The sequence below is a fragment of the Vulpes lagopus genome, chromosome 12 (genome assembly GCF_018345385.1).
Source record: "Vulpes lagopus strain Blue_001 chromosome 12, ASM1834538v1, whole genome shotgun sequence".
Lineage (NCBI taxonomy): Eukaryota > Metazoa > Chordata > Mammalia > Carnivora > Canidae > Vulpes > Vulpes lagopus.
In genome coordinates this window covers 46895027-46921574 of record NC_054835.1, presented here as the reverse complement: position 1 = coordinate 46921574, position 26548 = coordinate 46895027, and the positions used below count along the sequence as shown (strand labels likewise).

At 37.9% G+C, this 26548-nt stretch overlaps 1 protein-coding gene across 12 annotated transcripts in view; it reads left to right on the top strand.

Annotated features, from left to right (window-relative positions):
- The window catches only part of BPTF (bromodomain PHD finger transcription factor), a 159086-nt gene that overhangs the window by 113864 nt on the left and 18674 nt on the right, over positions 1–26548 (top strand). For 6 of the 12 annotated variants that reach the window (XM_041724350.1, XM_041724349.1, XM_041724348.1 and 3 more), the window contains 12 exons: positions 290–440; positions 803–926; positions 3399–3645; positions 4003–4164; positions 4382–4533; positions 5345–5453; positions 11638–11855; positions 15802–16024; positions 16732–17648; positions 19243–19325; positions 19621–19846; positions 25848–26182. In XM_041724350.1, the coding sequence (XP_041580284.1) occupies positions 290–440; positions 803–926; positions 3399–3645; positions 4003–4164; positions 4382–4533; positions 5345–5453; positions 11638–11855; positions 15802–16024; positions 16732–17648; positions 19243–19325; positions 19621–19846; positions 25848–26182 (2947 nt within the window). The remainder of the gene's footprint in view (positions 1–289; positions 441–802; positions 927–3398; positions 3646–4002; positions 4165–4381; positions 4534–5344; positions 5454–11637; positions 11856–15801; positions 16025–16731; positions 17649–19242; positions 19326–19620; positions 19847–25847; positions 26183–26548) is intronic. The other 6 variants (XM_041724354.1, XM_041724351.1, XM_041724345.1 and 3 more) reach the window with 5 other exon arrangements.

Here is a 26548-nt window from a genome sequence, read left to right as displayed (position 1 = left end):
CCTGGCCCATGAGCTTTGACCCACCATTTGCTTTTGTTAATAAAGTTTGATGGGAACACAGCCATACATACTCACCTATGTATTGTTTCTGGCTTTTTTCATGATACAAAGGTGCAGTTGAATAGTTGTAACAGAGACCATCTGGCCCGTGTAGTGTAAGGTATTTACCATCTGGCTCTTTAAGAGAAAGTTTGGCAACTCCTGTTTTTCATGATGTAAGAGGAGATTCTAGAAGTACTGTAATTTTAGAAGCTATATTGCTTAAAATATTCTGATTTCTTTTCCAAAGAAACACCTACACCTCAGAGGAAAGGCCTTCGATCAAGTGCATTGCGGCCAAAGAGACCAGAAACGCCCAAGCAAACTGGCCCTGTTATTATTGAGACTTGGGTAGCAGAAGAAGAGTTGGAATTGTGGGAGATCAGGGCGTTTGCTGAAAGGTAAGAAAATGGTTAACATGTAATCAGATATTTGGAGCTTTTACCATTTCAGAATTACAGAATTACCACATTACCACATTAATTTATTCAGGATATCCAAGTTAATTTTGCTTCACCTTTTGATTTTTAAGTGCAAGCTATAGATTATTTGTTAAAAGTCCTTTTTCTAATTTCAATGTGTTCTATCCATTTGTCAGTTTCTAATTACCTTAAATTTAACATTTATTTTAAATTGAACTGATTTCATAATATTTAAGTCAACCAGATTTTGCTTAATATTTCATACCAAAAAAAATATTTCATACCAGATGCCTAATAGTGTAGTGTCTGATAAAGTTCTTCTTTTGTTTTTCCTTCTGCAGAGTGGAGAAAGAAAAGGCACAAGCAGTTGAGCAACAGGCTAAGGTTAGTGAACAGAAGAAGGCAGAGGACTTCAAGGCCCAAATGGAGGCTCACCTCAGACAGCAGCGCTTGGCTGTCCAGCAGGTGGGGGAGTTGGTACTAGTCCCACCTGGCAGTGAATTGACATTGTTAGTCAAATTCATGCACACCAAAAGCACAATAGTGGTATATTATTGTGCATGTACAATGGTATATTCATGTGGTTTTATTTATTATCTCTAGAATTCAATGGGTAAGTTTTTGTTGTTACTGAAGTATACTTGACACACAATGTTACATTAGCTTGAGGTGTTGGTGAGTAATTTGCAAATTCCAGTGTGTACCATCTCTGTTCGGCTATGAAAAAGCAAGTTGTACTAAAACTCTATGAGTTGTTATAATTGAGGATCATAAAGCTACTGATGGTTTCTTTGCATTTCCACGCTATACATAATGTACTGTATGTGCCTGAATATTAGGAGCCAACATAAAGGATGATTACCCCTATTTTCTCTTGAGAAAATACCATAAAACTTTTTAACCACCTTAATATGTAAACTTTTAGGGTGTAGGTGAAATTGATAAAGGTCTATTTACAATATCATTAACTTAGCTACCCATAGTATTTAAAAATTACATATCAACCAAATATAAATTACTTATTATATCAACCAAAGTATTCATTTCAAACTACTTCTTTCCTTTCACATTTTATAAAACATTTTTTTTTAAGATTTTATTTATTTATTCATGAGAGACACACACAGAGAGAAAGAGAAGCGGAGACACAGGCAGAAGGAGAATCAGGCTCCATGCAGGAAGCCCGACGTGGGACTAGATCCCCAGGCTCCAGGATCACACCCTGGGCTGAAGGTGGCTCTAAACCGCTGAGCCACCTGGTCTGCTCTTTATAAAACATTCTTTTAAATCTTTATACATCAAAAAAAATTTTTTTTAAATAAATTTTTATACATCTTTAAAAAATAAATAAATAAATTTTTATACATCTTCTACATCAGTTTACTATAGGTTAATGTCTTCCCTTATATCAAAGTTTGCGATAACTTTTGGATTTTTTTCATGTCTATCTGTCCATTCATAGAAAAACTAGCTTAATGGTTTTTTCATTTTATGGTTGTGTTTTGTCATCTCTCTAGTGAAACCTAATGTTTTACTTTTTAAAATTTATTTTAGGGATGCCTGGGTGGCTCAGCGGTTTGAGCGCCCACCTTCGGCACAGGGTGTGATCCTGAAGTCCCAGGATCGAGTCCCACATCGGGCTTCCTGCGTGGAGCCTGCTTCTCCCTCTGCCTGTGTCTCTGCCTCTCTGTGTCTCTCATGAATAAATAAAACCTTTTAAAAATAAATAAATAAATAAAATAAAATTTATTTTAAATGGTTATTTACAAAAACAGTCAACCTTTCCAGTTTTGAATGCATACCCTCAGGAAATAGCTACTAAATATATGTTCCATTCCTTTTTTTTTTTTTTTTAACTGATTCAATCAGATAACATCTCTAAGTATCCAAACTAAACTTTTCTTCTGAGGAATGAGAGGCTTTGTGAAGTATCTCAACATTATATTCAGGTGTGGGATGTGTACAAAAGCAATTATATATGGATTGACCGTGATGTCACTGGTGAGCAGTTTCCAGTGGCAAGAGACAGTTCACCATTACAGTTTTATCTTAGTACACCTCTCAAACCCATGAATAACCAGCTCTGCCCAGGCCAGGTACACAATCTCTGAGTCTCAGTTTGTCATCTGTAAGTTACAATACCAGCAACTGTATTGGGTTGGTCTGAGCAGTAAATAAGACGATGATAAAGTATTCACCACCAGATTTAAAATCAATGCCGCCTCTTGTTCTTACATGTGGAAGCTTATATTGTCATGTTGGTAAGGTCCAGAAATGTTAGCAATTTATGATAAAAGATATACAAAGTGTCTTTAAAAACCCTATAGTCTGATCAGATTATACCTCTCTTCATAAAATAGTCTAAAATATTTTTTCAGTAAAAATGTTTGAACTGAGTAGTATAAGAAGTTTGGAAAAGATATTTCATTAATAATTTTCAGCTTGCTTGCTTACCTGTTTGTCAACTTGAATAGTGATTATTTAAGTATTGACATGTTTTTTTTATATTTGGATAAGTTAGTCTTGTAGTAAACAAAAACCTTTTACAGTTCCCATCATTTGCTCTATGCTCTAAATTCCACCACTGAGTAGCAAAGTATTCTTGTCTCCAATAAGATCACCCATGTCTCTTTTATTTGCACTCTGAAAGCTTGCACATTTGTACAGGCTGGAAAAATTTGGTTGTTCTTGGTTTTTAATGAAAGACTTATTACTTTGAATAAGATATATGTGATTTAGAGCCATAAAAATATTGCCTTCTCCAGGAAGTTAAATTTAAAGGCAAATTTATAAGGACATATTTTCGGGAATAAAATATTTTAGCAATTTGGTGCAGTTCTTTAGATTTGGAGAAATTGTGGCTGGACTAGTTGCAGAATGGTATTGTTTTTATTTAGAACTATTTTGGTTCATGTTTTCTCTCCCTAACTTTTCTAGAAACGATTGGAACAGCAGAAACCTTCAGTAATTGCAGCTTCTACCACTTCCCCAACAAATAGTACAACTAGTACCATTTCTCCAGCACAGAAAGTTATGGTGGCCCCCATAAGTGGCTCAGTTACAACTGGAACGAAAATGGTACTCACCACTAAAGTTGGATCTCCAGCTACAGTAACATTCCAGCAAAATAAGAACTTCCATCAGACTTTTGCTACGTGGGTTAAGCAAGGCCAGTCAAATTCAGGTATACAACTGTTATTAAAGAAAAGATTACTTTCATTCAAGGAAAAGAAATTTCATTCCTTTAACCTACTGAAATGAAACATTTCTTTAGAAAATTGTTTTTCTTCTGCAACTAATTGAGCAAACAAACTGCAACAGTTGGTTTGTTACAAATAATAATCATAATTACTACATTAGCAAAACTCCTCTCACATTTTTTCACTTTCAACATTTACATAGTTCACTTTGAGTGGAGAGGAATGTTTGTCTTAAAAATACAAAATGAGCCACATTTCATGCATTGGTGCCCTTCCTAGAAGTCACTACGTTGCTGGTTATTTTAAATCTAAAGCTTATTAAATGTCTTATACCCCATTAGCCACCAGCACAGCTGCCACATCTGCTACAACCATTGCCAGCACAGGTCAGACGTTCCAAATTACAGGCAATCCAGTCACTATGGCAGGAAAAGTAATTACCAAACTGCCACTTCCTGCAAACAGCAAGATTGTCGCTGTAAATGTGCCAGCAACACAAGGAGGTAAGGGAAATGTGAAGAGTTTTAATTCACATTTGCCAGATCATACTGTCGCCATTATTTTTCATTTCCTTTTCACTGATTTCAGTCCTCGGATCTCACATTCTATGTAGCCCACTATAAAACCCTACCACACATAGTTTCTCCTCAGAAACCCAGCAACACCTGATACTTTTTATTAAAGGGGCAGTTGTCAATGACATCTTCATCTTTTTTTAAGGCGTTGTTCAAGTACAGCAGAAAGTCCTGGGTATCATTCCATCAAGTACAGGTACAAGTCAGCAGACCTTTACTTCATTCCAGCCCAGGACAGCAACAGTCACAATTAGACCCAACACATCAGGCTCTGGAGGAACCACAAGCACTTCACAAGTAAGAGTTCTTTACAGGTTTATTTTGTTTTTACGTGTTAACCACAGCAGGTTGACATCTTTAGAATGGTCTCTTCCAGGATTAATCCAGCTTCTAATTTTCTTTTGCCTTTTAATCTGTGATAAAGTACTGATTTAAAAAAACTCTATTTCTAAGCATAAATCATATATGAAATGTTAATTTTTAACAGTTAATAGCATACTAGTATACATTATGAATCATAATAAAAATGCTTTCTAGGGTTTTGTAAAGAAAATTCCTTCATATGAAACAAGGGGCAGCATCAGAGCCCCCAGGGAAACTTGCTGTGCAACTAAGAAATAGAATGAAAATAGAATCCATGACATTCTAACTAGTTTGTTATCAGCTGATAGGCACACCTATTTGATACATCATTTCTTTGCCTCTGGTATCATGGAAAAGACTTGAAAGTGTTCTGAACCAAACTATAAAACTGAAAATAATATGCTCTGTAGTCTGTCTTCTAAAACTGTGAAAGAACATTTGGCTTCCAATCTTACTATTATAGTCTGTGGGTGACAGATATGTATTAGATATCAGGGAAAAACAGGACTCAGTATTTTCCTGTGAGCAGTCATGGTGGTTATAGAACAGAGCTTCAGTGGGTCTTGTTCTAGTTTGTAAAGCTGTACTTAGTATCAGTGACAAGGAATTTCATATGACCTCATTTGAATGAAGTTTTCCCTCCTCAAAATTCCATCTTTATTCTGATGCTTAATGTAATTTAAAATGTAATATCCAGAACCTTTGTCATTTCATTTTAATTCATTGTCCTTTGTGTCATTTATAGGTAATTACAGGGCCTCAGATCCGCCCTGGTATGACGGTGATTAGAACACCACTCCAACAGTCAACACTAGGAAAGGCAATTATTCGAACTCCTGTGATGGTACAGCCAGGTATTCATCCCTCCAGCATTTTCATCTTATATCTAAACAATCTGTCTAGGAAGTCTGTAATACTCTATGTTTGGCACTCTACATACTAAAAACCACCAATTTGAATGAGTACTTCAGAGCATACTAAATTTCTAATCCATTGTGGGATATATCCATGGGTATTATTTCGTTTTTGGTGTTATGAATAGAAAAAAAATAGACCCCAATATGCTTGATAAAAATGTTTTAAATATCTCTACTAAATGGAATATATATTAGTTCAAATCATTGGAATAAAGAGAATGAACAAAGACAGTAATCTGTGTGGCAAAGACATAAAATCAAGGAAACAAGAAGCATTTAAACAGAAGGCATAAAAAAAGATTACAAAGGCATTATTAGCCCTTCATTAATGTGAATAGGTTCAAGTTCCCATATTAAAAATTGAATAGTGTATGGATGTTCCCGTGATTCAGTGGTTGAGCATCTGCCTTTGGCTAAGGGCATGATGGTGGCGTGGGGAGGGGAGGAGGAGATCGAGTCCCAGTCTTGAATCAGGGCTCCCCACCGTGGGCCTGCCTCTTCCTCTGCCTCTGCCTATGTCTGTGCCCCTCTCTCTCTCTCTCTCTCTCTCTGTGTCTCATGAATAAATAAATAAAATCTTTAAAAATAGAAAAATAAAAGTTGAATAGTATAAAGATAGAACTAAAAAATCCAACTGTATATTAATGAGAAACATATCTAAAGTTGAATTACCACAAAAGTAAATAATAGATAAGCAAAGATACATGAAAGAAAGGCCAAAAAAAAAGAAAGTAAGAAAGAAGGGAGATGGAGTGTGGGTGGGGAAGACAAGGATTATCCTACTAATATTGAACACAGTACAAGTCAATGATTTATTCATTGTTTTAAAGATGAAAACTTGCAATGAAGATGCAGTTTAAGATCTTTAGGAACCAAATAAGGGGCACCTGCCTGGCTCAATTGGTAGAGCATACGACTCCTGGTCTTGGGGTTGTAGGTTCAAGCCCTACACTATATGTAGAGATTAGTTAAAACTAAAAAATATGTATATTTTTAAAAAGAAACAATAAGATTTTATTGGAGTATTTAAAGCAAAAACTATTTGATATCAACGAGAGATTAACAGAAGCATAATAGGCCAGAGCAGACTGTATCAACTGTTTAACCTTCAGGGATACACATTGGTTTTAAATATATATGGGCTGTTTGTTTAAAAAAAAAAAAAGTCATATAATGAATCATAGGTAAAACCTGATGAATTCCAAAAAATAGAATGTGTATAGTCCACATTCTATGTAGTAAAGTTAGAAGTTAAGATTAAGCTATACTACTAGTTTATACTTGCTTGAAATTTTTATTTTTTATTTAAAAAATTTTTTAAGATTTTATTTATTTATTTATCAGAGACACAGGCAGAGGGAGAAGCAGGCTCTATACAGGGAGCCCGATATGGGACTCGATCCCAGGACTCTAGGATCATGACCTGAGCCGAAGGCAGACGTTCAATCACTGAGCCACCCAGGTGTCCCTGCTTGAAATTTTAAAATGTATATTCTCATAAGTAACTTTTGAGTTAAGGGAACATCAAACGCAAAGATTCAAGCAGATTATCAAGTAGCGACTAAGTCGTGCTGTCGAAGCTGGACTCAGAGGCAAATTTATTCAGTAAATATTTGAGCACCTACCTTAGGCAGTTGAAATACACTGGAAGAGAAAATTGACCAAAAACACACATGAAGTCTTAATCAGTAGTTAGAAAAATATATAAAATAAACCTTAAAGAAAACAGGAGAATGTAAAATAAAAATACAAGTAATAATTAGAAAAGAGAAAAAGGCAGGCATCTGGCTGGATTGGTCAGGAGAGCATGCTATTCTTGATCTGGGGATTGAGAGTTCAAGCCACATGTTCAGTGTAGAGATTACTTAAAAATAAAATCTTGGGAGCACTGGATGACTCAGTGGTTGAGTGTCTGCCTTTGGCTCAGGGCATGATCCCGGGGTCCTGAGATTGAGTCCCACGTCATGTTCCCACAGGGAGCCTGCTTCTCACTGTACCTGTGTCTCTGCCTCTCTTTGTGTGTCTTCCATGAATAAATAAAATAAAGTAAAATAAAATAAATAAAATCTTTAAAAAAAGAGAAAGAGAAAAGGAAAAAAATTTTTTTTTAAGATTTATTTATTTATTCTTGAGACACACAGATTGAGAGGAGAGGCAGAGACATAGGCAGAGGGAGAAGCAGGCTCCTCGCAGGGAGCCCGACACGGAACTCGATCCCGGATCCGGGGATCACGACCTGAGCCAAAGGCAGGCGCCCAACCGCTGAGCCACGCAGGTGTCCCAGAAAAGGAAAAATTACTAATCCATTCTTTTAGAAGTCTGATCTTTGAGAAATGGGAACAAAATGCTAGTTTACAGCATTAGTAATAAAAAAGTGCTATAAAAATAATGAACTTTTTTTTTAAGATTTTATTTATTTTTGAGAGAGAGAGAACATGAGCAGAGAGAGTGATAGAGGGAGAGGGACAAGCATACTCCCCACTGTGTGGGGAGCCTGACTCAGGGCTAGATCCATGACCCTGAGATTATGACCTGAGCCAAAGTCAAATGCTAAACCACCTGAGAGCCAGCTAGTCATTTCTAGAATGAATTTTTTTTAATCAAAAGAAAATCATATATAGGAATTCTTATAGTAAGACCTTGGAGAATTCTCACTTCCCATACTCAGGAATTAAATTTATTTGAATAATGAGGTATAAGTATATACTATGCTTATAAATTTCAAGTCTCAATGACTCATATCAAGGAAAGAAGTTTGGAAATTTGCCATAGTATTTCCTACAAAAAATTCCAGACCTCATGGTTTTATGGGTAAAATCCTTTGAAATGATTAGAAAGCAATTTCCTTCTTAGAAAAAAAGTTCTAGGGCATAAGGCAAAGAAAATATTAAATCTTTTCCATTCATTTTACAATTTTAGACAGTTCTAATATGAAATAAAGCATTGTTTTTTGTTTTTGTTTTTGCTTTTGTTTAAATGCAATTTTCTAAAGCTTAAACATGATTTACCCCAGGAAAGAAAGTATGATTCATTAATTCACTCAAAGCTGCAGGGACAGTTGATAAAATTTAGTATCTATTACTGTTTTAAAAAAGCTGTCAGAGAACTAAAGGAAACACTAAAGGTAAAGCAGAAAAAAATTACAGATGACAAAAGGTAATATACCTACAAAAAATTTGGTGATTACAAGATATATAGAGCTTCAGTTCCTTGTTCCTTGTTGAAAAAATTTGGTGATTACAAGATATATAGAGCTTCAGTTCCTTGTTGTTGCCTTTCGTAGCTTGAGTTATGTGTTTGACTTGCACACGTGAGTCCATAGTTACACATATTAGTGTTTCTCACGTGTCAAGGAAAAACAAGGTGGCCAGTGGTCCGTCCGGCCAATGAGAGTGAGGAAGTATCCTAGGTGGAGGGGGTGGATATGCTTAGTGTGTCTCTCTATGTGTAGATTTATCCTCTTCCTACCACCATACTAGCCTTCCTGAAAATGGAACCCACAGACTCCTTAGATGTAATAAAGATTTTTTTTTTTTAATTTTTGAATTTACATTTTGGTGATAATCACAAAGTAAACTAACAGGTACATATTAGGGATCATCTGAATGACCAGCACCAGCCCTTTATCCATCTGTGTTTGTGATAGCATCATATCAGTACCGGGAGTCAGCTAAAGTAGTTTTTCATGCATTATTCCTCAGATTGCAGTACAAGGACATAATGTGGAGTCCAGTTCTCAAATTAAAGCATTTGACTTCATATGATGTGTGAAGGTAAACCAAAGGTTTACCTTAAGAATAAATGGGAGAGATTAATCAAGAAAAGTTTAGAAGACAGAGTAATGATGAAAACATGCACTGCTAGTTGTTAGAGCATATTATACACCACCAGAATTAGCACCATGATACCAAAGGAAACCAGACCAAAGAAGACCATTAAAGAGGCATTATATGTGAGAATTTGCAGTGTGACAGAAGTGTCATTTTGAATCAGGACGAAAGACTAGACAAATGATACTGGAATAATCAGTTTAGAGTTTCAGTGGGGGGTAGACCTCTGCCAACATATACCATGACTAAGAACATCCTTGGGAAGGTATATCTGATGAGAGAATGCAGGAAAACTTTAAAAGAAATAGTTAAAGCCAGAATAAGAAAACACACACATACTGAAAGAAAAGAGAACACTTTGAGTTTTAAAAATAAAAATAAAGGGATCCCTGGGTGGCACAGCGGTTTGTGCCTGCCTTTGGCCCAGGGTGTGATCCTGGAGACCCGGGATCGAATCCCATGTCGGGCTTCCGGTGCATGGAGCCTACTTCTCCCTCTGCCTGTGTCTCTGCCTCTCTCTCTCTCTCTCTCTCTCTCTCTCTCTGTGTGTGACTATCATAAATAAATTTTAAAAAATAATAATAAAATAAAAATAAAAATAAAAAATAAAAATAAAAAAGACACCTGCGTGGCTCAGTGGTTGAGCAGCTGCCTTTGGCTCAGGGCATGATCATGGGGTTCTGGGATCGAGTCCCACATTGGGCTCCCCGAAGGGAGCTTGCTTCATCTTTTGCCTATGTCTCTGCCTCTCTCTGTGTCTTTCAAGAATAAAAAAATAAAACCTTTAAAAATAAAAAATAAGAAAAGGCAGAATGCAAAGTAGGAAGAATCCATAGTTGTAATTTGTATCTTTAACCTATAAAAAGCAACTATAAATAAGTAGGAAAAAAAAAGAAATGGGACGAGTGTGGAGAGAGTTCACAGATGAAGCATAATGACTTGACAGGGATTTAAATGCTGATTCTCTATAGTAATTGAATTAATTCAGAGACCATGATGCTCTCATACCATTTCTGATTGCTGGAATATTATATTTAGTGATGGTACCTACGGTTGGCAAAAGTTTAGTGAGATAGGAACTCAGTGACGGAGTGTGAGTTGGTATCTAAAATTCAATTTAGTATTGCACTCCTACTTGAAACCCAGTAATATTGGTGGGGGTATATTTTAAGGAAATAAGTAGAAGCACATAAAAATTTATAAACAGGGATTTCACCATAGCACTATTTTAAAAAGATAAAGGAGACAGTAATTCTGAATGTCAAAAGACTTTCAATGTAATACATGTACAATGTTATACATAAATGTGTATGTTCAGAAATCTATCATATTCAGCAATGGAAAAAAGACCGGAAATGAATAAAACCTCAGAAGTGTGATGGTATTCACTAATAATGAATTAGGACATTGTAAATGTAAAATTAGCTACCAAATAATTACTCTTAGCAACTGCTCCACATGGGAAAAATTTATTCTAGTTTCAGCAAGTTAAATGAGAAATGAAAGTTTTTAGAAGACTAGAGCCATTCCAACTTAAACTCATTCATTTGTTCAGTAGATATTGAACAGTGAACTATGGAAGCATTCTTTGAGCATTTTGCCCTGGTACTGAGGATAAAGTGATCCTACACCTCATGGTTGTCCCAAACTATCTTTGAAGAGCCTTAAGAAAAGCTCATTTATAAAAATAATTGGTTCAGAATAGCCCTATACTCTATTTATTATGTTTAAAATTCATATGAATTCAATATATATACATTTTAAGATTTTAGTTAATTCATGAGAGACACAGGCAGAGGGAGAGAAGCAGGCTCCATGCAGGGAGCCCCATGTGGGACTCAATCCTGGGACTCCAGGAACATGCCCTGGGCCGAAGGCAGACGCTTAACCGCTGATCCACCCAGGTGTCCCGATTCATTATATATTAGATTATCTTACTCTATATTCCTAAAGAAAGGCAGCTTTATAAAATGGCTCTTTATAGTATATTTTTCTTCAGTCTTCCCTATTGTCATTTTAGCATTAGACTCACAGGAAGAATATTGATTGTTTTCAACTGCAAATAGCAAGAACTGGGGAGTGGTCGTCAGTGACCAAGCAAAAACAGGTACACTGACAACCAGGTGGGACTCGGTGTATATATATGTCTGAGTGCATCCTTGGCTCATAGCATCAATAGAGCTTTTTGAAAATCGAAAAGAATACATTCATCTGATGTGTTGAACAATATTTCAACTCAGAATACTGCTTAAGGACATATAAACATTCATAGCATTTTGCTGTGTGTGTAGGTGCTCCTCAACAAGTGGTGACTCAGATCATTAGAGGGCAGCCTGTCTCCACCGCAATCTCTGCCCCTAGTGCAGTTTCCTCGACACCTGCACAGAAAGGATTAACTTCGGGAACATCCAGTACAAATCTGCAGTCTTCAACCTCACAATCCCCTCGCCCACAACAGGGACAGGTGAAGCTTACCATGGCTCAGCTCACTCAGTTAACACAGGGCCACGTAAGTAATGCAACTTCATTTTAACATTTTAACTTTTATTAAAAGTTTTTTAATTCCACTTAGGTAACATTCTTAACTTTACAGGCGATCATTTATTTATTCTTGCAATAAGTTTAAAAGCATGTACTTAGGATGTCCAACTCTTAGTTTTGGCTTAGGTCACAATCTGAGTGATGAGATCGATCCTGCATCAGGCTTCACGCTCACCAGGGAGTCAACTTCCGATTTCCCTCCCTCTACTCCTCCTCCTACTTTCTCTCTTTCAAATATATTTAAAAAACAAAATAAAACCAAAATCATGTACTTATTCTCAAAAGTTTTATAATGCACTTTTTTTTTAAAAAAAGATATCTTTTATTTATTTATTCATGTGAGAAAGAGAGAGAGAGGCAGAGGGAGAAGCAGGCTCCATGCAGGGAGCCCGACGTGGGACTTGATCCTAGGACTCTAAGATCATGCCCTGGGCCGAAGGCAGCAGCCAAACTGCTGAGCCACCTGGGAATCCCCTATAATGCACTTTTTAAAGAAATAGCTGCTTCTTAGAGTTGAAGAAGAGATGTAATAAATTTCAGTTATCTAAAGTCCTTAGATTGTGAGCTAAAACAGTCAGATAATCTTTTTAATTACCAAAACATTACTAGATGACCAATTTCCATGGGAAAAATGAAAGTTGCTTCCCTGCAAGACTCATTATTGCTATTAGCTCTTCAAGTAGTAATCAATAGATTAAATACAGTTCTATAAAAACACCAGGAGGTTTTTTTACGGAACTTGACAGGCTGATTTTTAAAAGTTTATGTGGAAGTGCAAAAGCAGAAAGAAAAGCTATAACACTTTTGAAGAACAGGAGGCTCTGCCCTATGTGATAACCTGATAACCAAAACTTCTTACAATGCCTCACTTATTAATAATGCAGAAAGTGACCCATGTATATGTGGACACTTGTTTCATGATAGAGGTGTCATTGCAGGTCACTGAGAAAAGAACAGACTGTTTAGTAAATGGTGTTGAGACAATTGAGTTTATATGGGAAGCTATGAAAGTAGGCCACTACTTCACTCATAAACTCAATTCCAAGAGGATAAAAGTCCCACCTATGAAAAGTAAAGCTGTAAACTTTCAGAAGGTAAGCTAGAAGAAAAGTTTCATAACCTTAAGGTAGGAAAAGAAAGGCTTTCTTAGTTAAGAAAAAACATACACAAGGAAAATATTTATAAATTCAACTACATCAAAAATAACTTAAATTTGGCAAACAAAATGAAAATGAAAAGAGATGTAAATACAGTCAAAGAAGGACTATTATCCAAAATACATAAACAATTAACTAAAAATCAAGAAGACAAGAAGACAAAAAGGCAAAGCTCAGTTAATAAAAAAAGGCAAACTAACTCGAAGGGGGAAAAAGGAAATCTAATTGTCTAAAATAAAAAAAGTACTGAACTCTCTTAGTAATATGGGAAATGCATATTAAAACCATGTATAGGGCAGCCCCAGTGGCTCAGTGGTTTGGTGCCACCTTCAGCCCAGGGCCTGATCCTGGAGACCCGTGATGGAATCCCACGTCAGGCTCCCTGCATGGAGCCTGCTTCTCCCTCTGCCTCTTTCTCTCTCTTTCTCTCTCTGTCTCATGAATAAATGAATAAAATCTTTAAAAAAAAAAAAAAAACATGTACATAAGAGCTCGGTATAAATTAAAATGTCAGGATCATGAATTGGCAAAGACATGAAACAAAATGAACTTTTACGCACAACTGGTGGTAGTATAAATTGTGGTTTAGTCATTTGGAAAACTCCTAGACATTTTCTAGCAATGTCAAGGATATGTACATATGTCTGGGAGTTCTCCTAGGTGTATTCCCTATTGGAAGTTCTTGTTCACGTGAGCATCCTCAGGATAATGGACATGAGTGTTCATAGCACGGTTCACAGGAGTAAAAAACTGGTAACAACCCAAATGTCTACATACTATCAATTAGGTAAATTGAGGTACATTACTTATAGCAACAAAAATGAAAAACTGCAGCCACACAGAACCAGATCGTTGAGCTAAAAGAGCAAGTAACAAACTTCTATTATGATTCTATTTGCATAAAATTCAGAAGTGGACAAAACTAGCTGTATTGTACAGGGATACAGGGCTACATTGCCTACCCAGAGGGGCATCATTCCCATCATGTTCTCCATGGATGATGCTCTTGAAGTTGTGAATCTGTAGCCCTATAAAAATCCATAACTGGGGCCTGGGTGCTCAGTCAGTTAAGTGTCCGACTCTTGATTTTGGCTCCGATCATAATCTTGGGATCATGAGATTGAGCCCTGCACTCTGTGGGGAATCGACTTGAGATTCTTTTACTTCCTCTGCCCCTTCCCCACCCCCGCCATACATGTGTAGACTCTCTCTCTCTCTTCCCTAAGATAAATAAATCTTAGAAACACAAATCAAAAATTGTAGGGTGCTTGGGTGATTGTCAGTAGAGCGTCCCAACTCTTGGTTTTGGCTCAGGTCGTGAGATCGTGCCCCATAATGGGCTTCATGCTTAGCAGGGAGTTTGCTCCAGATTCTCTCTCTCCCTGTCTTCCTCCTTCCCAAACTCTCTGAAGATAAATAAATAAATAATACCAAAAGAAATAGATCAATACCTAAACAGGAGCACTATGAAGATGTGCTGTCTTACGGTAACAGTGAGCATAGGGATTACCTCCAGGAGAAAAGAAGGGAATGGAGATCAGAGTAGATCACAGTGGGGGCTTCTTGCATAATGGTAATGGTGACCTGAATGCTGATTTTATAGATGTTTGTTTGTTTATTTATTTATAGATGTTTACTTTATAATTATTTCCTAAACTATACATGAATTTTGTGTGTCAGTTTTGGCTGTTGGGAATTTGGGGTGGGTTGTTTTTACTTTGCTTCTAACTCTCCACCATGTCCCTGGTAGTTAAGGTCACTGGATTAATAAGTCCTGAACAGAAGAGACAGTACATACAGAGCTTTTACTTCCTCGTCCCCATTTTGATAACTGTGTGGGCATTAGCAACCTTGTTGACTAAATATTTGTATTCCCTGTCTAAACCCTGCGCTTTTTACACTTGAGCGTGCACCATGGGTAATCTGGTGCATGTTGAAAAACTGAGACCAAGAGACCTGGCTCCTCATTTTATCTCACCTTTAACTTGGTCTCTAACATTGGGCAAGTGACTTGGACTTTCTAATACTGATTTCTAATTAGTGATAAGATAATAGTAATATTTTTTCTCCTTATTCCACAAAGTCACAAGTCCATTGTGAGGATCAAACAAGATAGTATGTATAAAGATGCTTTGAAAATTATAAAAAAGGGGATCCCTGGGTGGCTCAGCAGTTAAGCCCCTGCCCTTGGCCCAGAACATGATCCTGGAGTCCTGGGATCGACTCCCACATCGGGCTCCCCGCATGGAGCCTGCTTCTCCATCTGTGTCTCTGCCTCTCTCTCTCTCTCTCTCTCTCTCTCTGTGTGTGTGTGTGTGTGTGTGTGTGTGTGTCTCATAAATAAGTAAATAAAGTCTTTTTTAAAAATGAAAATTATAAAATAACATGAGTATAAGATGGCTTAAAATCAGAATCTTGTGGTGGCATTAGTCATTCACGTCAATCTTCTTGTTTTATAGATTAGGGAAACTTAGCTATGGAGGGGTAATGCTACTTGTAGACAGATCCCTGACTGTCTATTTGGAGAGTCTGCACTGGAACTCTGGGTTATTAGTTCACATTTTTTTCATTCTACAACATTTTTGTCTTTCCAAATAAATACTTTTATTTTAGCTTATGTGAATTCCTTCTGATGCTATTCTGTAAACATTCAAGTATATATTTTCACTACATTAAAGGATCTTCCCAAGTAAAAGTGTAATACTTATAGATTGATGCTGTGAACGCTGTTTACATGTTGTCTGTTGTTTTCCATAGGGTGGCAATCAAGGTTTGACAGTAGTAATTCAAGGACAAGGTCAGACTACTGGACAGTTGCAGTTGATACCTCAAGGGGTGACTATACTTCCGGGTCCAGGACAGCAGCTGATGCAAGCTGCCATGCCGAATGGTACTGTTCAGCGGTTCCTCTTTACGCCTCTGGCAACAACAGCCACAGCAGCCAGCACCACCACCACTACTGTTTCCACTACAGCAGCAGGTAGAACTTGGGGTTATCAGAAATGCACATTATTACTTGAGTTGCTGGGATAATAGAGGGATAGGAGGCCCACTGCTTCCCCTTGGAAGGATATGCCTCAAGCCAGTGAGCTTAAGATGACTGGTCATCCTCACAGTATCTCTTGTTCCTACAGACTCCTTGTCATCTCCAACCCCCCGCCCCCTAAAAAAATAGAATTGGGATGGGGAGCAAAAAATAATGGCTATCATGGTAATTGTGCCTAGACTTGCTTCTTGCCCTGCCTTGTAAGCACTGATTGAGCCATACAGATAATCTCAGGGAAGGTGGATCTATCCAGCTCATAGCCTACATTTGAGAGCTGCAGGTCCAGAACCACTTTGTTAGCCTCTTACTGCAAGCTACCCTCACCATGCCGTAGGAGAAAAATGAGGGTTTAGCGTTAGCCTGTACCAGAAGTCATGGCTAATTTCCAGAGACTGTGCCTTGCTTTAGGAGCCAGTGCTCAGGAGGCTTAGCAGCATGTGCAGAGGGCAGCCATGAAACAGAACCTGGATCCCCAGTTAGGAGAGTCCTAACTCAAGTGTGTCTATGGAACATTTCTAAGGTATCAGTGTTACTGAAATTGAGAATTCTCGCCTTTAGAAAACTCCCTTCAAATTCTTCTTTTACCATGGTCCTATGTTCTAGTGTAATAGAAATATTTAGTCCTTTTTTTTCCCCCACAGGTACAAGTGAACAAAGACAGAGTAAATTATCACCCCCAACACAGGTGCAACAAGCCAAAACCTTGCCAGCAGCTCAGTCATCAAGTGTGAGTCCTCCAGAAGCCCAGCCACAGACTGCTCAGCCTTCAGCTCAGCCCCAGTCCCAAACCCAGCCCCAATCCCCAGCTCAGCCTGAAGTTCAGACTCAGCCTGAAGTTCAGACCCAAACAACTGTTGCATCCCATGTCCCTTCTGAAGCACAACCCACCCAGGCACAGTCATCCAAACCCCAAGTCGCAGTACAGTGTCAGCCTCAAAGTAATGTCCAAGGACAGTCTCCTGCTCGCGTCCAAAGTCCACCACAGACTCGAATACGTCCATCGACTCCATCCCAAGTGTCTCCTGGACAGCAATCCCAGGTTCAGACTACAACCTCACAACCGATTCCAATTCAACCACATACATCTCTTCAGATACCTTCCCAGGGCCAGCCACAATCACAACCCCAGGTACAGTCTCCAACTCAAACTCTTTCATCAGGACAGACGTTAAGTCAAGTTACTGTTTCATCCCCATCCCGTCCTCAGCTACAGATACAGCAGCCACAGCCCCAAGTCATTGCTGTGCCTCAGCTGCAACAACAAGTCCAGGTTCTCTCTCAGATCCAGTCGCAGGTTGTGGCTCAGATACAGGCTCAGCAAGGTGGTGTGCCCCAGCAAATCAAACTCCAGTTACCTATTCAAATTCAGCAAAGCAGTCCTGTGCAGACTCACCAGATTCAGAATGTGGTTACAGTGCAGGCAGCCAGTGTGCAAGAGCAGTTGCAAAGGGTTCAGCAACTCAGGGAGCAGCAGCAAAAGAAGAAGCAGCAACAGATAGAAATTAAGCGGGAACACACTCTCCAAGCTTCTAATCAAAGTGAAATCATTCAGAAACAGGTAAAGTTATTAAGTAAAAAAGCAGCATGTTCAGTAGCTTGAATTATTGTGCTGTGCAGTAGACTTAGTGTTGGTTGTGTTAGGTTTCCTACGTGAGACAAAAGTCATTGATGCTTCAATTTAGAAGCAGCACTGGATTGACAAAAAAATAACAAAAGACTACCAAGGCTTGGAACTCTGTATTGGATGAAAACAATCAGTGCTTATTAAAAAAAACTACCTGTATTTTGGGAGAACGAAGATGGAAAGAATGGAGTTAGGAGTTTAAGTGCCATTAATGCAAAACTGAAAGGTTTAAGTTGAAAGCCACTTCAGGCGCCATAGTACTTTCTTTGAAGTTATTTGCAATGGTCATTCCTTAGTTTGCTGGGAAACTAAGCAAATTATAAACAGTTGAAACCTATTTGCATTTCTAGCCACACCTTTGTAAAAGGTTGAAATTCTACTCCAGAGTTTAAATAAAAAGTGGCATCCTGTAGTAGCATCTTAGTGAAGTAAGGCAATTTAGAGGAATTAGAATTATTCTACTTAAAATGAAGTCACACATATAAGATCCTGTAGCATCATTAGAGAAAACTGTCTTTGCATCAACAACATACACCATTCAGCATTAGTCAGGAGTTTGTGTGTGGATTTCAAGTGTTCCCAAGTCACGAGACCTGCATCCAGTTCCAAGGTCTCCCCTTCACAGTCTCTGAAACTCCTCTCTCTACCCTGAGCTCTATATCTTCATTAATACTCCCTCTCTTTCCAGCCATACAAGATTATTGTAATGATTGAAAGAGGTCATGTATGTAGAAGCACTTTTTATTTTTTATTGGGATATGTTCAACATACAGTGTTGTATAAATTTAAGGTGTACCACATGTTGATTTGATTCATTGAAATTTGGAACATGATGGCTCTTGTAGCAATAGTACTTCTATCACATCATATGAGCATTTCTTTTTAGGTAGAAATAATTAAGATAGTGTCTCTTAGCACATTTGAGGGTTCTAATGCAACATTGCTAGAAGCACTTTTTTTTAAACAGCAAAGAGATTTTAAAGGTGTATGGTAATACTCTTATAAATCGATGTCATGTATATGTTCAAATGCATCATTACCCAGCTTTTAGTACTGTGTAAATTGAGAATTATTACAATGTCTGTCTTTATCCTAATCTCCATGCAAAGTGGGATGGGAAGGAGGGGAAATATTTGAAATGAATGTCTAGGAAGAGAGTGTAATGCTAAAAAAAAATGGCTATTGGAGAATGATAGCTGAGTTAAAGTTACAGCTTATAGTACTCATTTAATCTCAAGTAAGTGAGTTACGTTTTATATGTCTGAGAATCTCTTTTATAAAATTAGCCCTTTCAGCGTTGTTATGAGGAATAATTGAGGTATTGTTAAGTGTTTACTTAGTACAGTGCCCAGTACATGGTAAGCTCCCAAGCCATATTTTTGTAGCTCTAATTTTATTTGTATTATGATATAAAATTTTTAGTTTCTTTGAAAAACATACATGTGCTCATATTTCTACTGTTGTTATCTGTATACCAACTTGTAGTCGTTATAAAATATGCACTTTGGGATTTTGTTCTGTCCTGAAGGTGGTGATGAAGCATAATGCTGTAATAGAACATTTAAAGCAGAAAAAGACCATGACTCCAGCTGAAAGAGAAGAGAATCAAAGGTAGGGAGAAATGTTTGTACCCCAGGAACACAGGGACTCGTTGTATACCAGCCTTTCCTCTTTAGTGTCCACACACACACAGGACATTGGGGTTTCCTTTTTTTGTTTGTTTGTTTTTTAATTTTGCCTGAAGTTCATTAAATGAGAACACTTGGCACTACTAGCTGCTCATAACTGGTTTGAATCACTCTTTGAAGCTTTCTAGTCATAGAAAGTTTGTGTATCAACTGTAAAGACATAGAAAAATTATTTCTTAAGCCTTTCAGGATTACATGGATTGTGTATTTCTCTCTAGAATGATTGTCTGTAACCAGGTGATGAAGTATATTTTGGATAAGATAGATAAAGAAGAAAAGCAGGCAGCAAAGAAACGGAAGCGTGAAGAGAGTGTGGAACAGAAACGTAGCAAGCAGAATGCCACCAAGCTCTCTGCGCTGCTCTTCAAACACAAGGAACAACTCAAAGCTGAAATACTAAAAAAGAGAGCACTCCTGGACAAAGACCTACAGATTGAAGTGCAGGTAAGAAGGTATTTCCCTTCCTTCTGTGTCCAGTGTTTAGCACTTTATTCTTTTTTTTTTTTTCCTTTGCAACTTCGGCTAAGCTGTAAATATCATCTTGTTTATAGAACTTACATTTTTGTACATAGACTAAGAACAGTGGGACACATGTCTTTTGAAATAGGACAGAGGCTTTATATCTGGAAGTATATTGTAATCTCTAACATAGCCACACTAAGAGATCAGTCTATTGATTTAAATAAAAACATTTTGAGAACCCTCTCGGGAATAGCTTTTATTGTCTTTGACATAGTCTTGCTAAGTTTCATGACAAAGGTAGACCACGAGCTGCAAAACAGTGTCGAAGGATAGGAAATAAAGAGTTGCCCATTAAATAAGACACATTCCTCCTTGAGTTGTAACTGATCCTACAGGCATTGCTAATTCTTCGCTTGCTTGGGGAGTTCATTGAAAAATGAAAAAGGACATCTATTCACACATATTTGAACAGCTTCTTAAGAGAAAAGTAGGTTATCTGAATCATTCCTGGAAGTATTTTGTATATTTTAAGATGAGAATTTTAAAAATTGATCAGCCCAGCAACTGACATTACACAACTCTGAAACATGAGGGATCTTCTCACCAAAGTCAGAAACTAGATGACAATGCCAAAAACTCTGAAAATTATTTATCACTAGCTACTATCTTAAATAAGATAAAATTCTGGAGTGCCTGGGTGGCTCATTCGGTTAAGTGTCTGACTTGGGCTCAGGTCATGATCCTGGGATCCTGGGATTGAGCCCTGTGTCAGCTCTCTGCTCGTGGGGAGCCCGCTTCTCCCTCTCCCTCTGTGATCTCTCTCATTCTTGCTCTCTCTCAAATAAATAAAATTCTTTTTAAAAAGGATAAAATTCTTATTGTATGATATTATTATGTCAAAACCCCAAAAGAAAAATTTTATTTATGAGAAATTTCAGGGAGGTGGTCACACACTAGATACATGTTGAGACTATAAGCATTGTGAAAGTGTTATAAACAGAATCAATTCACAGTAGCAAATATTCCCTCTCACCTTAAGATCCACTTCAGATAAAAAATTATTTTTTTTTGTAAGATTTTTTTATTTATTCATGGGAGACACAGAGAGAGAGAGGTAGACACAGGCAGAGGGAGAAGCAGGCTCCATGCAGGGAGCCCGACTTCGGACTCGATCCCAGGTCTCCAGGATCACGCCCTGGGCTGAAGGCGGCGCTAAACCACTGAGCCACCCAGGCTGCCCAATATAAAAAATTATAATGTGAAAAAGGAAACCACAAAAATATAGAAGAAAACAACATGGTCATTTTTGTAATCTTAGAGTGGGGAAAACCACTCCTGCACATTACAAATTTCAAATGTCAAGAAGGAAAGAGATTTTATGAAAAGAAAATGTATATAGGAAGAAAGAAAATACCATAAGCAATATTGAAAAACCCGGGGATCCCTGGGTGGTGCAGCGGTTTGGCACCTGCATTTGGCCCAGGGCGCGATCGGAGACCCGGGATTGAATCCCACGTCGGGCTCCCAGTGCATGGAGCCTGCTTCTCCCTCTGCCTATGTCTCTGCCTCTCTCTCTCTCCCTCTCTGTGTGTGTGACTATCATAAAAAATAAAAAATTAATTAATTAATTTAAAAAAATATTGAAAAACCGGTATCAAACAGGAAAAAATGTTCTGACATTAATGACAGAATTAGTAATCATAAAATTTAAAGAGCTCTTAAGTCAGTAAGGAAAAGGTGAACATTAAAATAAGAAAGAATAAATAGTTAGATAATGGAAATCCTATCACAATATATACATATATCAAGTCTCTACAATGTATACTTTAAATACCTTGCAGTTTTGTCAGTGATCCCTCAGTTATGATGAAATTAAAAAAAAAAACTAGTACAAGAATGTGTAAGACATACAAGCAGTTTTCAAATTTAAAAATGCCAAATGCCCATAAACATAAAAAGATAGTCAACCTAAATACTAAGGAGTGAAATGAAAATACTGGTTTTTTTCTAGATAAAATATCATATATTTCTAGAGAACATTGTATCAGTGTCTATCAGAAGACTCTAAAATGTGGACATTCTGATCCATAATTTCACTTCTAGAAACTCATGTAAGAAACAGGATATATGAGCAAGGACATAATGAATGTTTATAATAACAAAAATTTGGAACCCGCCTGACATTTGCAGAGATTGGTAATCAGTGTCTCTCAACAAAAGCACTTTGGGCCCTTTAAACAGGCCAGGTATTTACACACTGTAAGAAGTATAGCATTGGGTACTAAATGCTAGTATCATTACTTTCAACCCAAAAAATGACTTTGTCCTCTCCACCTATGTTCTCAAATACTCGGAGTATTAGCACCACCCTCCACTGGAATCACTGGATTAAATACATTTGGGCATGTCCACACAATGGACTGCCATTTTACCAAAATTATGTGTGTAGGATTGGTCCTTTTTGTTTTTAACTCTTCGGAGAAATTCTCAATGATAAATGCTTGGATGAAAAATTCATGTTGCAGAACAGTATATATAATGTGACTTATCCATTCAGTTCACTCACCAGGTATTTATTTAATATCCAGCATGTGTCATATGCTATTCTCACTCCATATTCTGCACACAGTGGAAGAAATTTAATAGTCTATATTCTGAACATATAAATAATTTGGACATATGCATTCAGTTGTCTTTCCAAGTAATTACCTTGGCCAACAAATAAATATAATATGTAAGTCAATGTCACTCCCCCAAATATTACCATTTTAAAATAATTTTAGAATATATCTTATATATATTATTTTTAATATATGTATTCATCTGTAAACATAATTTATACAGAAGTGGAATCACACTGGAGAGACAACATATACTGAACATTTTTCTGCATTCTATGCAGTCATTTTAAAAAAAATTAAGATTTCATTTTATTTATTTGAGAGAGTGAGAGAGAAAGGGCATAGGCACAGGGAGCTGCAAGCCGAAGGAGAGGGAAAAACAGACTCCCCTCTGAGCAGGGAGCCCGATGCAGGGCTGTATCCCAGGACCCTGGAATTATGGCCCAAGCCAAAAGCAGAGGCTTACCTGACTGAGCCACCCAGGTGCCCCTAAAAATATTTCTGCTGTAAACATCTTACAGGTGGTCTTCTTGACAGTATATTATGTAATCTAATAAGAAAGAAAATGTATTTATACTTTGTAAGAAAGATGATGTCCAGCACTATTTTAACTAGTAGAATTTATAGCTAAAATACTTTGCTTTGAAGGGCAATATTCAAATCTTTGTGTACTAGCATATTTTTAAAATAATTTTTGGGATGCCTGGGTGGCTCAGTGGTTGAGCTGTCTGCCTTTGGCTCACAGCGTGATCCCAGGATCTGGGATTGAGTCCCACATCAGGCTCCCCTCAAGGAGCCTGATTCTCCCTCTGCCTGTGTCTCTGCTTCTCTCTCTGTGTCTCTCATGAATAAATAAATAAAATCTTTAAAAATAAAATAATTTTTAATTATAATGTTCTTTTTAAGATACGTGATTGATCCTTTATGTTCTTGTATGATTTCTACTTGTCTCTCTTCTTGGTTAAATGGGTTATTTTTTAGAGCAGTTTTACATTTACAGAAAATGTTTACATTTACAGAAAATATGCAGGAAGAGTTCTTGTATACTGTTCCTCTCACCCACCCCAACACCCCAGTCTCCTCTGTTACCATCTTGAATTAGTGTGGCCATGTGTTAAAATTGATGAGCCATTAATGCTTTTTTTTTTCTTTGAGACAGTGTATGTGAGCAGAGTAGATGTGGGGTGCAGAGGGAGAGAGGGAATCTTAAGCAGGCTTCACCCCAGCACAGAGCCCAATGCAGGGTTCCATCTCAAAACCCTGAGATCACGACCTGCATTGAAAACAACTCAAAAAAAATAAAAAAGAAAACAAGAGTCAGATGCAACTTACTAAGCTGTCCAGGTGCCCGGATTCAGTTATTGATTCTGTTGGTTGTCTTTTTTCATGTCACATGTTTTCATTTGGTTTGCATTTGGCATTTAAGTGAGAGGAGTTTTGTTTTTATTTCTATTCTGGAGGCGCAGTGTAGACCAGCCAACCCTTATATCAAGCAGAGAGCCTATTCTTGTGGCCCACTCCCATGAAGCATACTGAGTCCCCTCTCCCTGCAGAAATTGGTTTATTGTTGGGCTACCACTCCTAGTTCTGAATCTCGAGTCCCACAGGCCTGCATTTTTTGTGCACAGTTTTGTGTTTCCATTTTATAGAGACATTTATATCTAATTCAAGCATGATTCTATCTTTTCAGTTTTCTTTGTTTTATATTTTACTGTCATTGTTATGTTCTTGAAGTGGATCAGTGTCTAACCACTATACCATCTTTTTTTTTTTTTTAAGTGGCCTTTATGCCCAACATGGGCCTCAAACTCATAACCCTGAGATCGAGAGCTGCATGCTCTACCAACTGAGCCAGCCAGACACCCCACCCTACTATATCATCTTGATCTTTCTAAAATCTGTTTCATTATGTTATAAACACATCATATTAACTAGGAAAATGACACCCAACGTTTACTTTCTTCCCTCAGAAGAAGTTTAGACTTTCTTTTTAGAGAAGGGTTGCTGAATAGTTGTACAGCTTACCTTCTCACTTACAAGACTATCTGGAGGGTAGATAGAAAAATTAGACTCGTTAAACCACTAGACCATTCAGGTTTATTAGAATTTTTGTGATGTTGACAGTACTCCTGACTGGCTCAGTTAGAGTATGCGACTCGATCTCGGAGTCAAGTTCGAGCCCCACGTTGGACGTAGAGATTGCTTAAAACTTTTTTTGGTGTGTAATTTTAAAAGCTCAGTGATTGGGGATGTCTAGGTGGCTCAGCGGTTTAGCGCCTGACTTTGGCCCAGGGCGCGATCCTGGAGTCCCGGGATCGAGTTCCACGTCGGGTTCCCGGCATGGAGCCTGCTTTTCCCTCCTCCTGTGTCTCTGCTTCTCTCTCTCTCTCTCTCTCTCTCTCTCTGTCTATCATAAATAAATTTGAAAAAAATTTAAAAAAAAGCTCAGTGATTTATTTATACCAAATTTGGACATGGATGCCAATGACAATGGCTTTTTTTCCTCTAGGGAAATAATCATCATTTCAAAGAATAAGTTGTGGCACTAGATAACAAAGGTGTGTCTATAAAGTATTTCACATGAAGAGATGTAAGGATTTTAATTTATGTCAAAATGTATATTGATAAAATAGCTTTCCCTGCATTCTAAATTCTAGACATAGGAGCATAGTAAGCAAGGCAAATCTGTCTCTCATTCAGCTTTTTTTTTTTTTTTTTTTTTTAAGATTTTATTTATTCATGAGAGACACAGAGAGAGAGAGAAAGAGAGGCAGATACACAGCCAGAGGGAGAAGCATGCTCCATGCAGGGTGCCCAACGTGGGACTTGATCCTGGGTCACCAGGGTCATGCCCTGGGCTGAAGGCGGCGCTAAACCGCTGAGCTACCCAGACTGCCCTCATTGAGCTTTTGGCTGATCAGAACACATCTTGAGTATCATGTTCAGTTCATGTTGGGTCTCACTCTAAGGACACAGACAGAGAGCAGCCAGAGGAAAGCAGCCAGTGGGTGAGGACACTTGAAACCCCATTCTGAGCAACAACTGAAATAACCAGGACACAGCATGGGCAAGCCAAGTGAGGGCACTGTTTTCTGAAACTTGGTCATCTTTCTGTCAGATCTTCTTTGAAGATAGCTAGAGGCTTTTATTTATTAAATAATCTTCACCTTATATTTCTAGTTGTTTTGATTGGGTATAGTTAGGATGCTACGATTACTAACCTCCCTCACACTAGGCTGGACTGTGCAGCTGCTCAGACAAGGGTGGTAAGGTCAGAAGGAAGGTCATGTAAAGTCCTTTGGCCAAGTCATGCCTTTACAGAAGTTGAATGACAGTCTTGTCTTGTCTTTAATTGACAACAGGAAGAGCTCAAGAGAGACTTGAAAATTAAGAAAGAAAAAGACATGGTGCAGGCCACAGCAGTAGCGGCTACATCGCCTGCAGCACCACCTGCGCCTCCAGCCCCTCCGCCTTCACCCCCGCCTCCGCCTCCCCCGCAGCACACAGGTCCTCTGTCCACGGCCACAGCCACAGCCACGGCCACACTGCCTGTGGCTTCCCAGAAGAGGAAGCGAGAAGAAGAAAGAGACTCAAGCTCCAAGTCCAAGAAGAAGAAAATGATCTCTACTACCTCAAAGGAAACTAAGAAGGACACAAAGCTTTACTGTATCTGTAAAACGCCTTACGATGAATCTAAGTGAGTAGATCTTTTTGGGCTCTAGTTTATTTTCTTAAATGTTTAGCTGTTAAATTTCCAGTTGTGAAGAAAATGAGTGTATTGGTAGCAATGTCAATGAAAGTAGTTGAAAGTAAGGGTAATGATGTTCCTTTGTGGTCTTGTATCTGATGTTCTTAAACTCGACCCTAGAGAAGTCAAAATTTTGTATTTTATGTGTTCATGATTCATGTTTGTTCATCATATTCTTTTCTGTCAAAAACAAGCTTTCTGTTGCTCTTTTGCTTTTTCCTCTTCTCTCTGGATTAATTCCAAATCAATCAGTAATCCTGTCTAGAGAAGGAGGTATATTATCGCTGCCCAAAGTTGAAAGCATCTTTTCTGGAA